Source organism: Vidua macroura, chromosome 23 (genome assembly GCF_024509145.1).
Source record: "Vidua macroura isolate BioBank_ID:100142 chromosome 23, ASM2450914v1, whole genome shotgun sequence".
NCBI lineage: Eukaryota > Metazoa > Chordata > Aves > Passeriformes > Viduidae > Vidua > Vidua macroura.
In genome coordinates this window covers 5012976-5034070 of record NC_071593.1, presented here as the reverse complement: position 1 = coordinate 5034070, position 21095 = coordinate 5012976, and the positions used below count along the sequence as shown (strand labels likewise).

The 21095-nt window shown below is 48.3% G+C and overlaps 1 protein-coding gene across 1 annotated transcript; it reads right to left on the bottom strand.

The window, feature by feature from the left end:
- Window positions 1-338: 338 nt before the first annotated feature.
- On the bottom strand, window positions 339-16308 carry WRAP73 (WD repeat containing, antisense to TP73). Its single transcript, XM_053997271.1, has 12 exons — window positions 16183-16308; window positions 14984-15136; window positions 14296-14412; window positions 7329-7401; window positions 6415-6518; window positions 5558-5644; window positions 4906-5040; window positions 4742-4819; window positions 3367-3472; window positions 2781-2906; window positions 1880-2071; window positions 339-791 (listed from the first exon to the last, which is right to left on the bottom strand). The coding sequence occupies exons 1-12, from the start codon at window positions 16249-16251 to the stop codon at window positions 682-684; spliced, it is 1350 nt and encodes a 449-aa protein (XP_053853246.1). The 5' UTR covers window positions 16252-16308; the 3' UTR covers window positions 339-681.
- Between the last annotated feature and the right edge of the window lie 4787 nt (window positions 16309-21095).

The following is a 21095-nucleotide window of genomic DNA, read 5'->3' as shown; positions in this document are numbered from 1 at the left end:
GGAAATTCCTAAATAAGAGGTTCCCTCCTTGGAAGGGCAGGGAAAAACAAGGAAGGATATCCAACTGCTCCTTCCCTGCCAAACCATCCACTCCTATTTGGCACCAGAGTTGGGACAAAAACTCCCATTTCAGTTACCTGTAATTCAGCATCTTGAAGTGTCAAGTTGTGATCCCTCTGGCAAAGATTCCATGTAATAAACCCACAGTGGCCCAGGCACAGTTACTGTCACCCAAAATTATTTGTGTGCAAGTAACAGTTTCCTTGTGCTGGGATAAATCAGTACATCATCACATCACTGATCACACTGAAACAGACTTTCAAGTGCAGAGGTGTAGGTTTATAGTTTGTAACTATCAAAATATTTATTGGAAATAGAAAATTTAAATAATAGCTATACATTATATATACACAGAGCTACAGTTTTAGAAAATAAGGGTTCAGAGTTGAAAAAGATAACTCCCTCAAGATTGAGGTTTTCTTGCAATAAACACTCATTCCTTACATTTCACTTGCTACATCACTTCATTCAAATGCAGTCACAGTATTTCACACACTGAGCTTGGAGCTCCTTCAAATAAATAACTTATAAATACAAACACTTCAGACTGGGCAACAGGTTTTCACTCCTTTCCTCTTTCTTCCTCAGACCTGGGAGCAGTTTTAATGCGTTTTAGTTACTTTATTTTACCTCTTCTCTTTCCAAGTAACACACACAGAAGTTGTCCTTACTCAGGAGCAGCATGGAGTCCCCACTGGAATGCCAGGAGAGAGACATGATCTGGAAGTCACCTGCAGGAAGAGATCAGAGTGTGTCAGCAAGGAGCTGGCAGCCCATCCTCCTGCTGGAGGAAAAGGCAGCTGGAATCAGCCACACAAATCCCTGCTGGCCCTGTGCTGTCCCTGAGACATTTCCTGTGTCTCACTATGAAACTCCTCTTTTCCTGAGGGAGAAAACACACGTTTTTAAACAGCTCCAAGAACACACCTGAGCTATTTCCAGGATAACACTTGGATTAATTTATAAATGCAACAATATTTTTCACAGAGTCTGGATTCTTTGCTTCTTTTCTGTCAGGGTTGGGATTTAATTGTGAGACAGTATTTCTTGTTGAGACTCAGATATTTATTAGTTCTTATCTATGTCACAAACCCTGAGTTCGACAGCACTTCACTCTAACAAACTAAAAATGGAGCTGTATCTCTCTCTCTCTACAAGGCCTTTTAAGGATTAACTGTCCAATTAAGAAATGACACCTAAATTATTTGTACTTTTAACCCAATAACCAACCACCATTGGCTCACAATGTGGACTTTTTTATCCAATTACACAAAACTACTCAAACCCATGGACGAGAGGGACAAGGAGAGGGACAAGGAGAGGGACAAGGAGAGGGACAAGGAGAGGGACAAGGAGAGGGACAAGGAGAGGGACAAGGAGAGGGACAAGGAGAGGGACAAGGAGAGGGACAAGGAGAGGGACAAGGAGAGGGACAAGGAGAGGGACAAGGAGAGGGACAAGGAGAGGGACAAGGAGAGGGACAAGGAGAGGGACAAGGAGAGGGACAAGGAGAGGGACAAGGAGAGGGACCAGCCTTCACCCTAAAACCTCCATCTTGCTTTATATATATTCCTATATTCTAACCCTTAAACTCTTTAAGTTTTCCACCCTGTGATGTCACACACTTCTATTCAAACTCCACACCCACAATCCCCCAGTTCTGGGATTGTTCCATTTTGGAAACCTTCTCCACGGCCTCAGATCAAATGCAGTGCTCTTTGGGGGTCAGTGCCTGTCAGCACAGAAAGTCTAAAATTCTCAGCAACCAGGGTTCCAACAACTGAGCAGCTGCTGAGAGGTTGTGGCAGCTGCTGCTCACCTTCCCCAGGCACCTGCACGACGACGCAGCCAGCTGGGGACCACAGGTACACTCTGCTGCTGCCCGTGCACACAGCCAGGCGGGGCTGGCAGGGGTCCCACTGGAAACACTGGATGGTGCACAGCTGCTCCAACACCACTGCCAGCTTCAGGTTCCTGATGTCCCAGATCCACACAGCGTTGGGAATGTTATCTGCAGAGGAAGGAGCAATTGTGTGATAGCTGGAGGATAAAAGGATCACGCGTGGTTTTTCTAAATGCACAGGAACAAGCAAATTCGTACGACACAAATCTTTAGGTACACCCCAGGGTTAGCACCACTTGAGTTTTGCCAAGCAGAGCCTTCAGGAAATATTGCAAAAAAGGGTAAAAGTGATCTAGTCCATCTCCCAGTCCTTTCCTGGCTTTTATCACATTAGTCTGTCTGATGGGTTTTACACCTGACCCAGAGCTTTGGCATTCAGGCACAAACAGCCCCTCAGGACCAAAGGGAAAAATGGAACATTAATTCCATGACTTTCACTATTCAGGAAGTCAGAATTCCTCCTGCTATAGGTTGTGCAGAGATCTGCCTTTTAAGAGACCCAGGCTGTAAGTGGGAAGATTTGTTTCATTTTCAATACAGTGAGCTCACACAAACTTGAAGAAATAGAAACCCCCCTATTTTCATTAAATACAGAGCCAAGGCTGAGTTCATGCCCTGATCAGCAGTTCTGGCAGCTCACAAGAGTTAACACACACTAGAAGACAGGCTGGGATTCCTCTATAGTTAAATATCTCACAACAGAGCTGATTTTACAGGGCCATGACTCTTTTTATAGTGCAAAGGATCATTTCTGCTAAGGAAAGCCCCCACATGCCCCACATGGTTTCCCCTCTACGGCAGGGCAGTCGGAACTTACCATTTTTGGTTGCCAGGAAACAGTTATCTGCACTGAAAGCCAACATCCCAACTCCCACTTTGGGATTTGCCCTGTCAGCAACTGGTTTGATGTACTGTAAAGAAACTGGTACCTGGGAAATGTCATCTGGAATGGGAAATAAAAGCATTTCACTAATGAGCCATTTCATTTACATCCAGCTGTTAAAATCCCTCATCTCTGAAGTGATAGGACCATATTTTACTCTTCTCCAAGATGTTCTAATCAAAATTTCAATTGCTTTAAGATACTACATTTTCACACAGCCACCCTACTACTATTCCTGCCCTCCTAGAGAAAAGGAAAGGCTGGAAATTCAGGCAAGACTGAGATTAAATCAGGAAAATTAGGAGAGATTAGTTTTTCTACTACCTTTTAACTAGTATTTCAAATACTGTCAACCAAAGGTGATTTACAGTGCCACAAAGACTGAGACTGATTTTTACTGCCCTAGAGAACATCCAGAGGATCTGTTCCACCGTCCAAGGGGCAGAGTTCACCTACAATGTTTATTTAAAGACTTCCCAAGGCAAACTCAAGTGTCTGGTTTGAGTAAACTTTGGCTTACATTTACTCTGTGTGCTGAAGAGAGAACTAGCCAATGCTCTTGTTGGAGGGAAAGAAAGTCTCTCTGTGCCAACAGTTGGGGATTTCTCCACTTCTTTATACACAATCTACAAAGAAACAAGTGAGAGCTCTACAGAAGGGCCTCGGAGAGTTTGAACATGGGCTCTTACCAAATACCCACATCCCACTGGCTCATTTGCACATTTAGTACATCTCAGTATCCCCTGGTTCATCAGCAGAGGAAAGGGCAGTAGGCAGATCTGGAATCCAGTATTCCCCATGAATCATGGGCCATTTGGAACCATGATCAGAAAAAACACTCTGAAGAATAAGCTTGAGGTAGTGCACCTCAATCATTATTTCTGACAGCAAATTAAATCATCCCCATTACAGTGGGAACATGAATCTCATTTTTACAACCAAAAATCTTTAATCTGATTCTGTCACAAACAAAGTGCAGTGCTGCAGAAGGGAAATAGCAAAAATATTTTAGTGTGCCTGCAACATGCTCCCAAACACAAGCACCAGGATAAAACACAGCAACTGCAATTCCTGTCTGTGTAGTGGAGATTAACAGAGCTATTTCCATTTGTTTTCCATGACATATTTTACACCTAACTGGAAGTTAAGGCATTTTTCAGCCGTGAGAAGCTTTGCTGAGGTGCTTTAATGGCTCGTGCCTGGCTTCTGGTTAAGAGGCAGAGTCATGTGAATATTGTAGGCTTATAATCCACACACAAACTCTTCCAGGAGGTCTGTTCAGTCCCTCTGCAATGGCAAACAGCACCACACACGTTTCTTGTTAGCTCCAGGGATGAGATCAGCTCAGGATTTGGGAACAGCAGCTCTGCACCTGCTGCCAACAGCCCAGAATCTGTCAGACCTTGCAGGTACAGGTATAAAGGATAAAAATCAATGCTGATAGATGTTCCAGGAAATGCCCTTTAGGTGAGCTGGATGAGCCTGTCCACACAGGATGGAAAATCTGAACACAATCCAGTTCCAGCACTGTTTAAAGTTAGGAATTGTATAAAGCTGAGACAAATCTCTCCTGTTCAGTTTTCCAGTTTGCCATCAGCTGCACGCCCAAATCTGTAATGCAGCCACCACCTACACCCAGAATACATTGGCACATGACAGGAGCATCTGAGAATCTATTACTGCTCAAGAGAGACGGTCACAGACACATATTTCATCAAATTTGAAAGGATTCCCACATTTTTGTTACATTCCCAGGTTGCAGTTTCCCAAGCCCTGGCGGAAAAAAAAACGGAAAAAAGTCTCCAGAATGAAATGGATTAATCAGCATCTTTCAGATACAAACAGCAGCACCCAAGCTCTGCTAAAGTCCCCATGGATTTGGGATCCACACTTACAGTCTTTTTGCTGGTAATGGTTGCTGGATGCTCAAGCTCTGTGATCTTCCTCCACGTCACATGGTTCAGGATACGCACCTGGCTCAGGAAGCGTGGCAAGGGGAGACTGTTAGGGCAAAGTTCTTCAAATGATTTAGATAAAAGAGGCAGGAAACACTTGTCACCTTTTCATCAAAGCTGCCAATGGCCAGGAACTGGCTGCTGGGACTCCAGGCGATTGATTTGATGCCCAGGGGCCACTGGTAGGCGCGGTAGGAGGAGAGCAGCCGCCCATCGAGGGAGTACAGCAGCACCTTGTACTGAAACACAGCAGAGCCACTGTAATCCAGAAATGCTGCTAAAAACCACAGGAAGGCAAATCATCCTGCCAAACTCTGCCTGCTTAACATGCAGCAAGTTAATTACAAAGGTACAAATGGTCTCTTATCTATGAGTTAAGAGGTTTTGTTGCTCTATTTTTGGATGAATACTTTCAGTAACTGTAAAATCACTGTGCACTGCAATGTCAGTACAGCTGTAGAAGACTCTTCCATTATTCTTTCATTATTTCAACAGCAGCTTCTGCAATGTTTACAATTTTTTTGCAAGATAAATTAAAAATAATTTGCTGTTATTGAAGATTTAAAGAACAGCGACATCCACTTGCAAGGACACCCATTCCCCAATACAAGTGTAATATTTAACAAAAGCTGGACTCACACCCTTTTATGTTCAAAAGAAACATTTTAAACACTAATTATTTTAGTCACTGCTTTATACAAGATGGCCAAAGACCAGCTTGAGCTCTTCAATAAAATAATCTGCTTTTCCTCTTACCTCCAGGCAAGTGTCCCACGCTGCCAGCACACAGCCATTGGGAGCCCATTCAATCCCAAACAGATCCTGGGTTTCAGTGTCAAAATGCTGCCCACAAAAGAGAAACCACAAAACCATTTGAAACATGTCAACAAATCCTGTTGCATCTAAGCTGACAGAATGCTCAGTTTTAACCTTTCAAGGGCTACCACAAACACAAAAGAGCTTTTTGTATGCCAGAGTAGCAACAAAAATATTTCCTCTTGTAATACATGCTGCATTTAGTAGATCTTGGATCCCCTCCACTGAAAAGCTAAAAGTTTCTGTATCTTCAAACAAACAGCATTTCGTAAGAAAATTAAATTAGGTACACTAAATCAGTCAAAAACCAAAGAAGACTAATTCCTTGTCTTAAAGCCCAGTACAGGATCTGTACTGGGATCCCTTGCAGTAAGGAAGGGACCTTACAGCTCATCTCATCCTATGGGCAGGGACACCTTCCACTACCCCAGGTTGCTCCAAGCTCCATCCAATCTGGCCTTGGACACTTCCAGGGATGGGACAGCCACAGCTCCCACCAGGTTCATTAGGGAAGAGCTCAGGAACATGACAAACATTTAGGGGTATTTCCCAAATTTTCTCTCAGCTTCTGGTGAGGCTCAGAATTCCCAAATTAGAGGTGGCACAAGATACAGACAAGTTCTTAGTGAGGTTTAATTGTTCAGATCCAGCCCGTGGCCAATGCCACCCTCCATGGACTGATCCCATGTGTGACCAGTTTATATCACATGTCCCAAGTACCAAGCACTTGCTACTCTCACTGTTTCTGATGGAGTAGTGTGCAATATGAGCAGAGTGGGAGCAGAGGCAGAGCTTACCCTGAGGAGCTGCCAGTTTCTGCACACGAAGATGCTGATGAAATCCTTGCAGTCGCGTCGCTCCGCCACGGCCATGTAGCGCCCGTCCTTGGTGAAAGCCACCCCTGCCACGGGACAGATCAATTAAAACTGGCTTAAATAGAAATCAGACAGCAAGGCAGAAGAGCTGATGAGTCTTCAGCGAGGCACAGTTACTCCCAATTCAAAGCAGAACTAAAAGAGGAGACAGAATCTCTTCACAGAAGGTCACATTAATCAAGGCATAGCACAGTGAAGTTACTGATTCACTGTGTCAGCAATTTTGAAGTTCAGAATGTACAATTTCTCAGGATGCAGAGCTCCAGTATGCTTCAAAACACATCTAACCACTGACAGTTGTTATATAAACCCAACAGATTTCAAATAACCACTTCATTTAGCCTGGCTAAATGGATCAGTTATGCAACCATCGGGTCTCCACCAACTCCCAGGCATTGCTCCCCATCCTCCTGGATTTTACATGGAATACATAATTGTCTTTGTCATCTCTGGGATACAAGCCTTGGGCAGGAAACTGCTTACCACAGCCATGTGGTCTGACAGCCCTGACACAAGCTTCCCTTTCCAGCCTTTCCATATGCAGAAGATGACAAAAGTCACTTTGGATTAATGTTTTTCATCGCGAGCACGTCCAGTATAATTTAATGTCTTAAAGGATCCCTCAGAGGCAAACACAACACAGATGCACATGTGAAGAGCAGGCACGTGGATCAGCTGGAATCCTTCACTCACACACCACAACCTGGCTGCAGGTGCTGCTCAGAAGGGATGGGACCAGACCCTGTTCCCAAAAATGGGATTTGTGGTCACATTAAAGTAATTTTCCCTTTCTGCCACACTAAAGGACCATTCCCAGCTAGGTGTGTGACACTTACCTTGCTGGCATGCTTTGGGGTACTTGATGTAAGACACAGACTTGGTGCACAAGGACCACACCGTGATTCGCAGCTGGCACAGAGACAGGGAGCAGTTTTGGTTATAAAAAAAAAAAAAAAGAATCAACAGGAAAACATCAACCTAATTCAGCAACACAAAGTGGATCAATGAACCTTCTATGATTAATTAATTCTGCAGTTATTTTGTATAACACAATGACCTGGGAAGCAGCTTTTCATTCCCAATTTCTGGCAGTTAGCAGGGAATTTACCCCAAGCTTACACAAGTACTCTAGATGGGGATACAAAATTCACACCACTGATATGGAGAAAACCTCTTCACAAACACTGAAGTTCCTGACATTAGCACAAACATCTTCCCAATCTATTGCCCAGAGTCACTCTGCAGCTGGAAAAACAGATTCATCACAGAATCTGGAGGAGAGATGGGGAGTTTCCTGCCTTTATGAATGGATGATAAGTTACAGCCCCTTCAGAACACTGTATCCCCTGGGGAAAGGCTCTCAAGTATGAACATTGAGCTGTATTTTACAACATTTAGAAACCCTCAGCTTTGATGGCTGGTTTGTGTTCTGCCCTTCCCTCCTCAGGCACACACAAGGAGGCACCCTTACAGAATTACCAAAAAATTCAGACACCCAAAACCTGCTATGCAAAGCAAGGCTTTACACTGGTGTTTGGGGGATTTCTGGAGAACTGTGCCTCCACAAGCACCAAGGCAGACCCAGCCTCCCCACAGCTCCCCAAGGTCACAGCTGCACTCCAGGCTCTGCCTTGCCATCTGCACATTACCCAATTAAAAACAAATACTCCCTCTCCCTTAGCAACGGCAGCCCCAGACACATGGGCATTCACCAGGATGGCACGTGAACCTTTGCATTTGGAGCTGGAGCAAGGAATGTTTCCAGGGTCAGGTTTTTAACTTGTGCTTTCCTGCATTTTAGTGCACCAAGGAACAGCTACAGGTAGGACTTTTGCCAGTGAAGCACCTCTATCGCAAAGGTGCCTTTCCCTGAACTACTGAACACCAAAATTAATTCTGATCCAGTACGTAAAACACCAGCACTGTGCCCATTTCCTCCTCCTCCCACACCCCACACAGCCCAGCAGTCTCAGGAGGAAGGTTCTCCTACATCTTTTTGCAGGTTTGTCCTCAACACACCTTCTCCTTCCCTGAAGGACTTGGCACTGCTCAATGGTGACAAAGGATGCTGAGGGAGCAGCCCATGGATCTGCTTCACTGGTAATCTGCAGACTCTGTGTTGCAACAGAAGCTGGAGGTTTTTCCCTTGCTGACATGATCAGTTTTGGTGGGAAGCAGAATTCAAGGGATTTACAGAGTTCAAACCAAGCTCTGGAATCCCAATAAACACTGCCTCCCCATCAGAGATCCACGGAATCCCAAACAGACCCTTCTGCCTTACACGTCAGGAAACTTCTGAGATTTGAAGAAGTAACACAGAAATCTTTTTCCATGGAATTACAGAATGATTTGGGCTGGAAGGGACCTTAAAGCTCATCTTGTCTCAGCCCCTGCCATGGACATAGACACCTTCCAGTAGACCAAGTTGCTCCAAGCCCTGTCCAACCTCACAGGGAAGGATTTTCCCAGTATCTCACCTAACCCTGCCCTCTGTCAGTGGCAAGCCATTCCCCCCAGTCCTGTCACTCCAGGCCCTTGGAAATTGTCTCTCCCCATCTTTCCTGTAAGTTCCCTTCAGGCACTGGAAGGCCACAGTGAGGTCACACCAAGGCTTCTCCTCTCCAGGTGAACAATCCCAACTCTCCCAGCCTTTCATCCCAGCAGAGCTCCTCCATCCCTCTGATCATCCTGGGACCCCCTCCGGACTCTCTGCAGGAGCTCCAGGTCCTTCCTGTGCTGGGACCCCAGGGCTGGAGGCAGCTCTGCAGCTGGGGCCTCACCTGGGCAGGGCAGAGGGGCAGATTCTCCTCCTCTAGGTTCAGCATCTCCTGGAGGAACCCACGAGATGAACATTAATCAACTTTTATCCCTGGGGCCGCTCACTTCCGGCCACCCAAAGCCAGCGCTGTCAGTCTGCTCCTCAGGCAAGATTTACTTTAAAAATACCAACACAATGCCTCCACACATTCCCCTGCAGCAACTGCAGCACTGAAATGCTACTGGGGACTATTAATTGCAGCCCTAAATGCACTGGCTGCCCTGCCTGCCCTGAGCAAAACACACAGCACACATTCTCCAGCCACTTAATACAAGCTTAGCAGCTGCAGGCTTCGAATGCTGAGGGCTGGATCATCATTTTTCCTGACAAAGGCATCTGAGTGCTGCTACTCAGCCTCATGAACAGCTCCCCTGGCCTGCTGGGCATCAAACAGACTTCCATCCTGGACCACACTGGCTGCTCCAAGCCTCAGGAGGCAACACTTTGCTCCTCATGTTGAGCTGAAGAGCACACAAATCTCTGGAGATGGGACACAGCACATCCCATGCCGAGTTCCCACTGTCACCTCTGCCCTGCCCGAGGTCCAGCCAGAGAAAAGGCAAGGCCATCTTTGTTTCAAAATATTTCTGCATCCATCTGTGCTCCATCATGAAGCCACAGAATCATTTAGGATGGAAAAGCCCTCAAAGACCACTGAGTCCAACTATTTCCCCAGCACTGCCAAGGCCACCTTTAGACCACGTCCCCAAGTGCCACATCTAAATGTCTTTTAAATCCCTCAAGGGATGGTGACTCCACCCCTCCCTTCAGGGGCCTGTCCCATTGCTTGACAACCTTTTCCATGAAGAAATTTTTCCTAATATCCAACCTAAACCTCCATCTGCTGTAAAAACAGCAGCTTTTCCAAGAGGGTCAAGCTTTGTGAAGGAGGACAATAATGGTTTTCCTGTTCTTCACTGCTGAGCACATGCTCCTGGCACTGGATCACAGTGCCATCACACCCTGATACTGCTGAGGGGGCACTGCCCTGCCCTGTGTGCCCCAAAACACCTCTGCAGCACTGGGGAGAGCCCACAGGGCACAGCCAGCACACATTTCATGGCACAGTCACACATACAAAAATACAGCTGCAAAAACCCAGACTACAACTAAACAAGATGTCTCTAAGCAAAAGCAAATAAGCAAAGCCCTCATCTTCACTCCATCTATCAGCCACAACACACCTTTAACATCTAACAAGATCATAGAATCACAGATCATCTTGTTTCAAATCCTCTATTCACAGATTCATTGAGGTTGGAAAGGATTATCAAGTCCAATCCAACCTGAGCCTGATCCCTACTTGTCACCCAGCCCAGAGCACCAAGTGCCACCTCCAGGGATGGGGATTCCACCACTCATCTCCCTGAGCAGCACCTTACAATGCCTGACCACCTTTTCCATGAAGAAATTCCTCCTGATGTCCAACCTGACCCTTCCCTGGCAGAGTTTGAGGCTGTGTTCTCTCATCCTGTTGTTGTCTGTTCAACTCCACTCTCCCCTGCAAGGGCTGCAGGCTCAGAGGGAAGCATACAGATATATTCTATAATTCCATTGTAACTTCTCATCCAACTCACACAACTTGATGGTTTGGTCTATGCTAGGAACATTCAAAACCAAATCACTTTGTTTCTTGAAAGTAGGATCCTTTTCTGTTGTTCCATTTGTGCCCACTCAGACATTCCTACAGAGAAACTCACATTATGTGCTTAATGTATGGATTTCACACCCCCTTCCCTTTACATTGTGTTTACAACTGAATTGTGACTGAAAGGGAAAACCTTCATATTCCCACCTGGAACATTCCACAATCTCATTTAAATTGCCAACATAAATGAGATGAAGAAGATTAGAAGGATTATGTCACAGCTTGCACACAGGATCAGGAGCAACAGAAACACCAAACACAGAGGGTGAGAAAAGAAACCAAACACTTCAAAAATGACAGGAAATTTCCATTGCTGCCCGTTGCCTTTCTCGGGGAATTCATGGAGAAGAGACAATTGTTTTTATAGAAGGAGAACAGCCCATGGTTAGTTAAGTCTACAGCAAGCCCTTCTCCACGGCTCCTTTTGGGGGATACTTTCTCTTCAGCATAGATGACTCGATTGAGTGGAGTTGTCAAACTCAAATCCTCACAATAATGGTGTCTGAGAAGTTTTCAGCTGTTGTTTTGCAGTGGAAAAACAAACCAAAAGCAGAAGCATTTTTAAAATAGCCTAAAAACAGCTGAGAAATAAAAAGTATTTAGATGGTAACGTGATAAACAGTCTCCAGCGCCGGGCCCAGGACCACGGCCCGATGTTGACAGCTCCAGGCAGGTGGAGGACTAGTGATTTTCAGCAGACAAAAACACACTTTTAAACAACCTACAGCTCAAATGACTGTCAACTCTTGTCCCAGACTTGACTGGGTCACTCGGCCCCCTTACATAGCAGTGTCTGTCAGCACCGGATTTCAGAAGATTATTCGGAGCACATTCCTCGCCAGGAAGCATTTTTCAGCCAATGCAGCCACGCACAGTTACTAAGGATCAGCTGGGATACACACAGAAACACACACTTTTCCCTGCTGCTGGAGTTCCAAAGAAGCTCCTTAATGCTTAAGGACTTGACATGGAATGAGACAAAGTACAAAGTATGTAGTTTGTAAGCACAGCTCTTCAGAGAAACACTCCGGAACATCTTCGCACTATTTATCCCAAAACATGAGGGCCATGAGGAAGCAGAGAATCACAGAATCCCAGGATGGCTTGGGTTGGAAGGGACCTTAAAGCTCATCTTATCCCACCCCCTGCCATGGGCAGGGACACCTTCCACTAGACCAGGCTGCTCCAAGTCCTGCCCAACCTGGCTTTGAGCACTTCCAGAAATGTGAAGAGGATCCATTTGCTTTCCTTCAGATCCTTCACCTGCAGCTGTTGGTTAAGCTCTACCTGTGCCTGTAAATTCTGGTGGAACAATGGCATTGGAAGGAGTCACATGGGGTTCAACACCTTCCAGAGGACACACTGATAATGTGCACCTGCCTCCCAGAGTGGATTTCAGTAGAGGAGGAACACTGACCACAGAGAAACCCTACAAATTAGCTGATGAATTCCAAGTGTCAAAGGATGGTGCCAGACTCCTTTTTTAGGTGCCAGTGACAGGACAAGGAGCAATGGCCATAAACTAAAACACAACAAGTTCCACCTCAGCATGAGGAAGAATTTCTTTCCATGGAGGGTGGCAGAGCACTGGAACATCTTCTCAGGGAGGGCATGGAATCTCCCTCTCTGGAGACATTCCAAACCCACCTGCATTAATTTCTGTGTCACCTGCTCCAGATGACCCTGCCTTGGCAGTGGGGTTGGACTGGATGATCTCCAGAGGGCCCTCCCAACTCCAGCTATTCTGGGATTCTGTAATGATTTTTCTGAGGCACTGGAAAGAAATTAGCACAACCATAACCTTTAAAAAACTCAGGGAACAAGAAACTTCCTTAGGAGCTCTCAGTGGAGTCCACACATTGACCTGAGGAATAACGAGTGGTTACTTGGTGCTGTTTGGAAGTGACCAAAGCCCAGCTGAGCTGGCTGACAGGGAACCCCCAAACCCTCCAGGCAATCACTGGATTTGGTAACACACTGATATTAAATATCCTGAGCACTGCCCACGTCCATCCCCCCAGACTGTGGATTTAGCAGGGAGGGAGTAAACACAGCTCCAACCACGGCCGGGCCCTGGCAGCTGTCTGACAACAGCTAATTTAGCAACCTGTTTACAGCTGGAAAGGAAACTTATCCCAACACAGATGCCAACTTGGCAAAGGCTTAATGAAATCCTCTAAGGTCAAACCGAGTTCTGTTGGGAGGCAATAAATCCTCGCTGGTCCACCCCCACATGCACGTGCCACGAGATCTTCTCTGGGAGCCTCACACAGCCCCAGCCTGCAGTTCTGCCTCCTCTGCTGCTGCCTGACCAGCAGGGATGGCTGCACTGCCTCCAGGCTGGAATTCTGGGCTTGTTTTTAAGTTTTATTGCTGCTATCAGGGCCATTCACACCTGGGAAAACCAAGGCCTGAACTTATCACTCCTATCTAGAGGGATGGGGGAGTGAGTCTGTACACACACACACTGCTGTCCACAGTCATATCCTACTAACACTGGAATTTGTCCCAAAAAATCTTGCACTGCAGCATGTAAATTTTGTGCTAACCAGTGTTATGACACAAGATCCTGTCATCTAAAACCCTTCCACAGGTTTGGAAAGAGTAAATACAAAAAGAAAGTGTCTCACGTGCAGTTCTTGGCTATTTTCTGACCGTTCATTGTCAGGAATCATCACCTCTAATCCAAAAGGTGGAAAAGTCAGAATCCACAAGCCTTCCAACAAACAGACCATCCACAAACCAATTTGGATTCTACATTAGTAGCATTCCCCAATATAGGTCTTAACAAACATTAAAGGTGTTATAAGTTTAATTTCACAAGTGGTTCCACCAGCAGTCTGGCTCCTGTGTGTCAAATCAAACAATTAGGAAAATATTCCCAGGATCTGGATCTAAATCTCATCTCACAGGTCAATAAGCCTATAAGTTTTAATTTTAAATCATTCTGAAACATTTATAGTTTATGGTTTTGGCTTTTTTTTTTAACTAGAAATCCTGAGCTTTTCTCACCGTGCAAGGAACATACTGGATTTCTAAGACTGCTGTGATGAATGCCATCAAAATCAAAACCATCAGGATATGTTCTAAACCACACAATTTTACCTTCAAATTTAAGTGTCTATTTTCTACCTTATCACCAGGAGCAAGAGGATAAAATGTTAGTGGAACAACAAACACCTAACCTGGAATTAACCCGAGTTACACGCAGGAGTACAGAGCTGCATCCGTGCTCTCCACCACCGCTGCAGCTTTAAGGGCTTTGGGTTATTTTAGGAGGCAAAGGGCAGACAGCAACATCTGACACCGAGGGGAGCAACCCTGCCTCCACACTCACATGGAACTCGGTGGTGTTGAGGATGTGACGCCCGTCCGGACTCCAGCATGAAGCCACCAATCCCGCGGAGCCCTCGTCGATCTTACAGCGCCAGTCCGGCTGCTCCAAGGACCAGACCTGGGGCAGGGAGCGACCAGACACAGCAGGAAGCATCAGCTCAGCCACACCTCTGCTCAGGAGGGCTCCCTGCAGCCGACAACAGGCTCCTGCAGCCCAGCTCAGGGAGCTCAGGAACACCCAACCACCCGCAGCCATGAAGGACTGGCGCTGGATCCCGCTGCAAAAGTGAGTCCCACACCTCTGGGTGGTCATGGAAATGGCAAAGGATGTGGGGTTGGTTTTTTTTTTCTGTGACAAATACATTGAATATCCAACATTTAAACGAGTTTAGTCCATTTAACAAGCTTGCATGTTATTTATTTCCCACTGCAGTAAGAAATTGGTAAGATAATCTCCAATTCTGATCTGTTTTGCTAGATATTTTTATCCTAAATATTCTTTTTCAAACTAAGATGTTTGTCGTGGCTTTCAAAATCCTGGCATGCTGGTTTATCCTCAGATTGTGTTATCAATAACATCAGGTGCCTCAGCAAAGCCTCAGACTAGTGCTGGCTGTTAAGCTCTCACTCACATCACACCCAAATCCCAGCAGGAAACTGGGAAAGCCCTGTCCTGCTTTCATCCTCACCTGGACAATGCCCCGCTTGTACATGGCACACAGGATGAACAGGGAGTCCGAGGACCACTCGAGGTGCTGGATCTGATCCAGGCAGGTGTAGAGCTGGAGGATCTGCAGGGAGCTCGCATCCCGAACCACCAAACGGTGCTGCACACACGAGGCCTGGGGGGGACAGGGATGGGGCTGAGCTGGGGCAGGATGTGGATGGAGCACCGGGGCTGGCCCTGCCAGGCGTGCTGTGATGCCAGGTTTAGCTCAGAGAGGGTCAATGTTGTGTTTAAATTAAAAAAAAAAAAACATCCTCCCTGTGGGTGGTGAGCCACTGGCACAAGTTGCCCAGAGAAGCTGTGGCTGCCCCATCCCTGGAATTGTCCAAGGTCAGGTTGGAGCAACCTGGGATAGTGGAAGGTGTCCCTGAGCATGGCAGGGGCTTTGAACTAGATGAGCTTTAAAGTTCCTTGCTCTCCAAACAGGTCTATGATTCTGTAATTCTATCCTATATGCACTGAGCTCCACTGTAAACTGCAGTGAGAACTAACCCAGGGGAAAGGGAGCTTTAGAGTAGTAAATAGAATCCTTGACTCCATCACTGCTGAGTAAGTAACTCCAGTTTTTTAAAAAATTACTTTCTGTCTTATAACTTTTTTTTTTTTCATAGAATCCCTTAATGTTTGGATTGGAAGGGACTTTAAGTTCATTCACCTCCACCCTGCCATGGGCAGGGACACCTTCCACCACCCCAGGCTGCTCCAAGCCCTGTCCTTGGGCACTTCCAGGATCCAGGGGCAGCCACAGCTGCTCTGGGCACCCTGTGCCAGCCCTGCCCACCCTCACAGAGAATTCCTTCCCAATAGCCCGTCTCACCCTGCCCTGTGGCAGTTTGAAGCTGTTCTCCCTTGTCCCGCCTCTCCAAACCGTTGTAAAAAGTCCCCCTCCATCTTCCCTGTAGGCTCCCTCCAGGTACTACTTCATTTAAAGTACTACTTAATTTAAAACAATTCATCTAACAGGTTAAGGTTAATTTAACCTAACCCCGGTCTCCGGTATTGGCCCTTACTGCCTCAAAGCCTCTCGGGGCTCCATCGCTGCCCCGGAGCGTCCGCCCTCAGCCCGGCCCGGCCCGGGGGCCCGAGCAGCGGCCGCTCGGGGGCCCCGCCAACAGCCCCGTGCCGGGCCGCACGGCCCCGCTGACCGCGGCCGGCACTCACCAGGCATTTTCCGTCGGGGGAGAAGCGGCCCAGGAGCCCCGAGAGCTTGAACAGCTCCGAGAAGTTCATGGCGGGCGCGGCGGCGCCGGGATTCGAACCCGCCGCGCTCCGCCCGCCCCGCTCCGCTCCGCCGGGGCCCGCCGGAAGGGGCGGGGCCGCGCGGGAGGGGCCGCCCCGGGGCACGCCGGGAGTTGTGGTCCCGCGCCCGCCCGGCAGGGGGCGCCCGGCGGCGGGAAGCGCGCGGGAAGGCGCCGCTTTGGTATGCAAATGAGCCGCTAATGAGCCGGGTAATGACGCGGTTAATGAGCTGAGGGGCGAGTTCTCCCTCCTCTCCCTATCCTCAGGGAGCCCTCCCTTATCTGGCGCCTTTCCGCGGGCAGCGTCCCGCGCCCGGAATAGCCCTGACTAATTAACCGGCCCTTCTGGCTAATTAATCAGCCCTTCGGGCTAATCACTACTGCCGGCTAATTACCGACAGCAATGGGAGCACAGGTGGGATGTCGCGCCAGATTTCCCCGACAGGACAGAGGAACTAATAATTGGAATAGAGATACCCCAGCAAAAAGGATGTGATCTGACTGGAATCAATCAATCAATCAATCAATCAATCAATCCATCAATCAATCAATGTAGGTGTGAAAAACACCAATCACTTTTTTTTTTAAATCTTAAAAGTTTATTAGCAATAAAATAGTTATAAAAATAGTAATAAAATAAGAGTAATAAAAATTTGGACAATGAGGATTAGGACACTACGACACAATAAAAAGCAAAGAATTCCGGACGTTCGGATGTTTTTGGGCACTGAGCTGCCAAAACCACGCCTTGTGAACAAAGGAACAACCCTTAAAAGCAATAACCTGTTGCATATTCATGTATCTCACACATGATGCATAAATTCCTTACAAATTAAGAATTTTTCTGGTTTTTGTCAACTTTTTCCCCTTAATCCTGGTGGTTCCAAAAAGAGGGAGAGAAGGTGGAAGAATGTTTGTCTTTTCCGATAAGGAGGCTGTAACTCTTTATGGGCCCTGTCGCTGTTATCTCTGTGCGAAGAGTTTCTGATTGTCTTATCCCTTTCTTGAGCTAGTAAAAAATATCTTACATCGCAGAGTTTATATTTTAACATTATGTTACAGCCTAAAACCATATTTAACACACTGCTTAAAAAGGATCGATGCAGTATTACAAAATAACCCTCCATAGTGCATACAGTATTCAATTTAACATCTGCGGAGGGCCAATCCCAAAACACGCGTTTTTCCCAGTAGGCACACCAGGGGAGGGGCAGATCCCCGATAACCCCTCCAAGGGAACATACTCCTTCGGGAAACATCCCCCTCGCCGCGCAGCCGGCCCGGGGAGCAGAAGAGCCAAGGGGGAAGGAGGAGGGTGACAGGGATGTCTGTGTTCCCAAAGCACTGCCAGCCTCCCCAAAGCTCTCCTGTTCTGCATCCCCTCCCCGCTGAACAGCCCGGGGGGTGCACAGCTGCCTCCCTTTGTCCCCACGGTGTGTATCCCCGCGATTTTTGGGTGGCGGCGGCCTGGCTTCCTCACATATGTGTGAGGAAGGGCTTTACTCACACACAAGGACTCTGCTGCTACCAACGCAACAGATAAATCTGTTGCAAATCTCTGCAAGACTGGTATTCAGTTGGACAAACACACACAGACACTGCCTTGGAGTCCACAATTACACTTTTTTTTTTTTTTTTCTTTCATACTGGTTACTTTAAAATCTGCAAACAGTCATCCCAGCATTACATGAGGTCCCCAAATGTCCCAGTGGCAGCACGGCCCGGTGGGACCCCCCCCCACCCTGTTTGGGGGCCACAATCACCATAAAAAATAAACCTCACGACCAGAGGTTCTGAGGATTGGAGTCGTGATTTCGTTACGGATTATTTGGGTTCCAAAAGCTGGTTCCAGCCCCACCGATGTGTTTCTTGGGGGGTGAATGCATCAGCTTTCTGCCCCCACGGCAGAGGGACAGATGTGACAGCTGCTCTGCTGTCACCATCACCCCCCTCCCCGTGATGTGGGGGTGCCTGTGGGCAGGGGGTGTCCTTTGGTCCCCGAGGGGGGACAGGGGAGCTGACCACAAGCAGTGATTGCCCAAGGATGAGCAGTGCCCGCTGCCTGCCTGGGTGACCCAGGGCAAGTGACACGGGAGTTTGTGAGGGGGGTGTCAGTGTGGCAGGGTGTCTGTGAGTCCATAATCAGCCTCGTGGGTGATGGTTTTTAATCAGAAATGTTCAGTCTTCACCCAGTGCCCCTCTCCGTGTGCCCTGGCAAGTCGCTGCTCCCCGGGGGAAGCAGTGCAGGGAACCAGAGCCCTTCCCGATCCCCCCGGGAGAGCTGATCTGGTCACTTGGCTGAATGCAAACACAAAACCTGCTCAGTCTGCCCGTCTGATGAGGGGGAAAACCTCCTTGATCTACGCTGAGTGTCCTTTGCTGGATGTCCCATCCCTGGAAGTGCCCAAGGCCAGGTTGGACGGGGTTTGGAGCAGCCTGGGATAGTGAAAAGTTCCCTGCCCATGGCAGGGGTGGAACGAGACGATCTTTAAGTGCCCCTCCGACCCAAACCATTCCCTGATTCTGTGGCTGATTAAAGCCCAGCGCTGCTGCCAGGTGGCCACCACTGTCGCAGCCCCCACAGCCAACTCGCCCCGGCGTCACTTTAGCGCTGGTGACCAGCTTTAATTCCCTGGCACGCTTGGCTGAGCACTCCCCACCCCCTTGCAACTGCCTCCTATTCCAGGAAGGAGGGCAGGAGCTTTTGCCTCACTTTTCACAGAGCTTTCAGCAGCTCCAATGTCATTGCCTTGGCGACCGGGACGCTACTCCAGTGTAGTGCAGTAAATAACGTAGATCCTCAATCCCAGGCCACTCCTGTCTGCGGGAGACCTCCGGGGGAACTCAAAACTCAGGTAGGAGGGGAAAAAAAAAGCTACAAAAAGAAACCCCTTGCTCTGGGTGTGGGTGAGTTTCTTGATAACGCGGCTGGAGGATGATTTGCGGCCGCTTCGCTTCGTGGGCTTGTGACACAATATTGAAGTGTCTTGGAAAGTTTGCTCCCAAGTGGTTTAACTCTGGAGTGAGAGCGCTTTTGGAGGAGCCTTGAATGGGAGAAGCAGCAGAGGGGATGGATGCTGGTGGGATGCAGGGGCTGGCTGGCTGCCCCAGGTCCCTGTGCAGGCAGGGAGGGGGAGCAGCGGCCTCAGCCTCCTGCCCCATCACGAGCTGCTGTCCGAGAGGATTTCTCTCCAACCTGCCTCCCCCTCGGAAGAAAATTGTTGATTAAGCTGCTGGACCCCACGGAGGGGTCCTGAGATTCGAAGCGTGCTGCAGGAAATCTCGCTGGCTCTCCATTGCTTTTACAAACCTCATTTTGCAGGTGTGAATTTAACAGTCCGGGACAAATGAATGATAGCACAGGGCAGCGCTGGGCTGGCAGCATTCTTTTCAAACATTAAGTTGTTTGCTGTGGGCTGGATGAGCTTGATGGGTCTCGTTGTGAGGAGGAGAGAAAGTCCAGGGGCAGTTCTCAAGTCATGGAGCAGCTCCGTGTGAGAGGTGGAAACGGCTCTCAGAAGTCCTGCTCTCCCAGAGAGTCCTTAGGAATTAGTCATAGCCCTGTTACATCGGGTTTGTGCATTTATCTCCCCTTCAGGTGGCTGCAAAACGCTGTCATGTTTCCTTCTGGGCTGTTGGAGTGGTGGGATAGCAGTGAATCACCAAGTGATAACAAATACTGAGCATTTCTGGTGCTAAACCTGAGCCCCAAAGTTGATAGTGAGCTCAAAGATGCTCCTTCCAGAGAGTGCAGAAACTCAGTGCAGGCAGGGAGGGAACTCAGCCAGTTCCCAGCAAGGCTGAGAGCCCACAGTGCCCTTCACCATCCTCATTGTGATGAAAAAAGTTGAGCTTACAATCACTCTAATAATTTATTAGACCTTATTAATCATCCTGATATTTATTAGAATTTATATTTTATTTATTATGTGACCTCTGTGGTCACAACACGTGAGTGGGGCAAGGTTGGAGAGGCTGAGGTTCATCTGCTCTGCTTCCCCAGGAGCTGTTCTCCCTTACTGGGGTGCCTGTAGGGACCTTGGTCCGTGCTTTTCCTTCTCCCTCTGTCTCTGGGGCTGGGTTTTCCGCAGCACCGTGGAAAACTGAGTACGTGGAGCTTTTCCATACTAATCTTCGGGAACTATTTCAGCGGCTGCTCCCAGGGAAGCTGCACGGGCAGAGGGAAGCGGAGCCGGCGCGGCCCCGCCGGGTCCCGTGTCCCGGGGGTGGCAGCCCCGCCGTGGGCCGAGCGGGGTCCCGCGGGGAGCAGAGGGGGGGATCGCCTGTTGGCAGGTTTTCTCCCCCCGCTGCCGGGCTCTTTTCCCGTGTGCAGTCTCCCTGCAATGCCCTGACTAGCAACAGAGGGAAGCAGCAACCCAGGGAACGCCGGAGTGCAGCTCTCCCAGTGAACGCCGGCAAATCCCACCGGCAGCCCTAGATCACAGCACCAACCCCCTGGTTTGCGCATTTTTGGGTTTTTTTTTCCCTTAGAAACCGGCAAGAAATCCAGTGCAGGTCCCCCCTGAGCTGTGCCAGCTGTGCCAAGCATCCCCCAGTGCCTCCCTGCCACCTCGAGGCGGAAGGGATGGAGAATTCCTTGCTGCACCTTTTCCCTGGGACAGGAGATCTCCACTTTAAGAAGCACTTTGGGGTCTCTGCAGGTGATAATCCTCCTGGGGGAATCTGGCTGGAGAACTCTTGCTGGAGGAAGTCAGGATGAAACCCCAGGTCTTCCCTCTGGTGTGGGGAGCTGGGGATAGCAGGGAGCTGAGCTGGGCTGTGGCTGGTCCTGAACTCAGCCCCAGGTGCCATTTGCTCAGCCTCGGGCACAGGAAT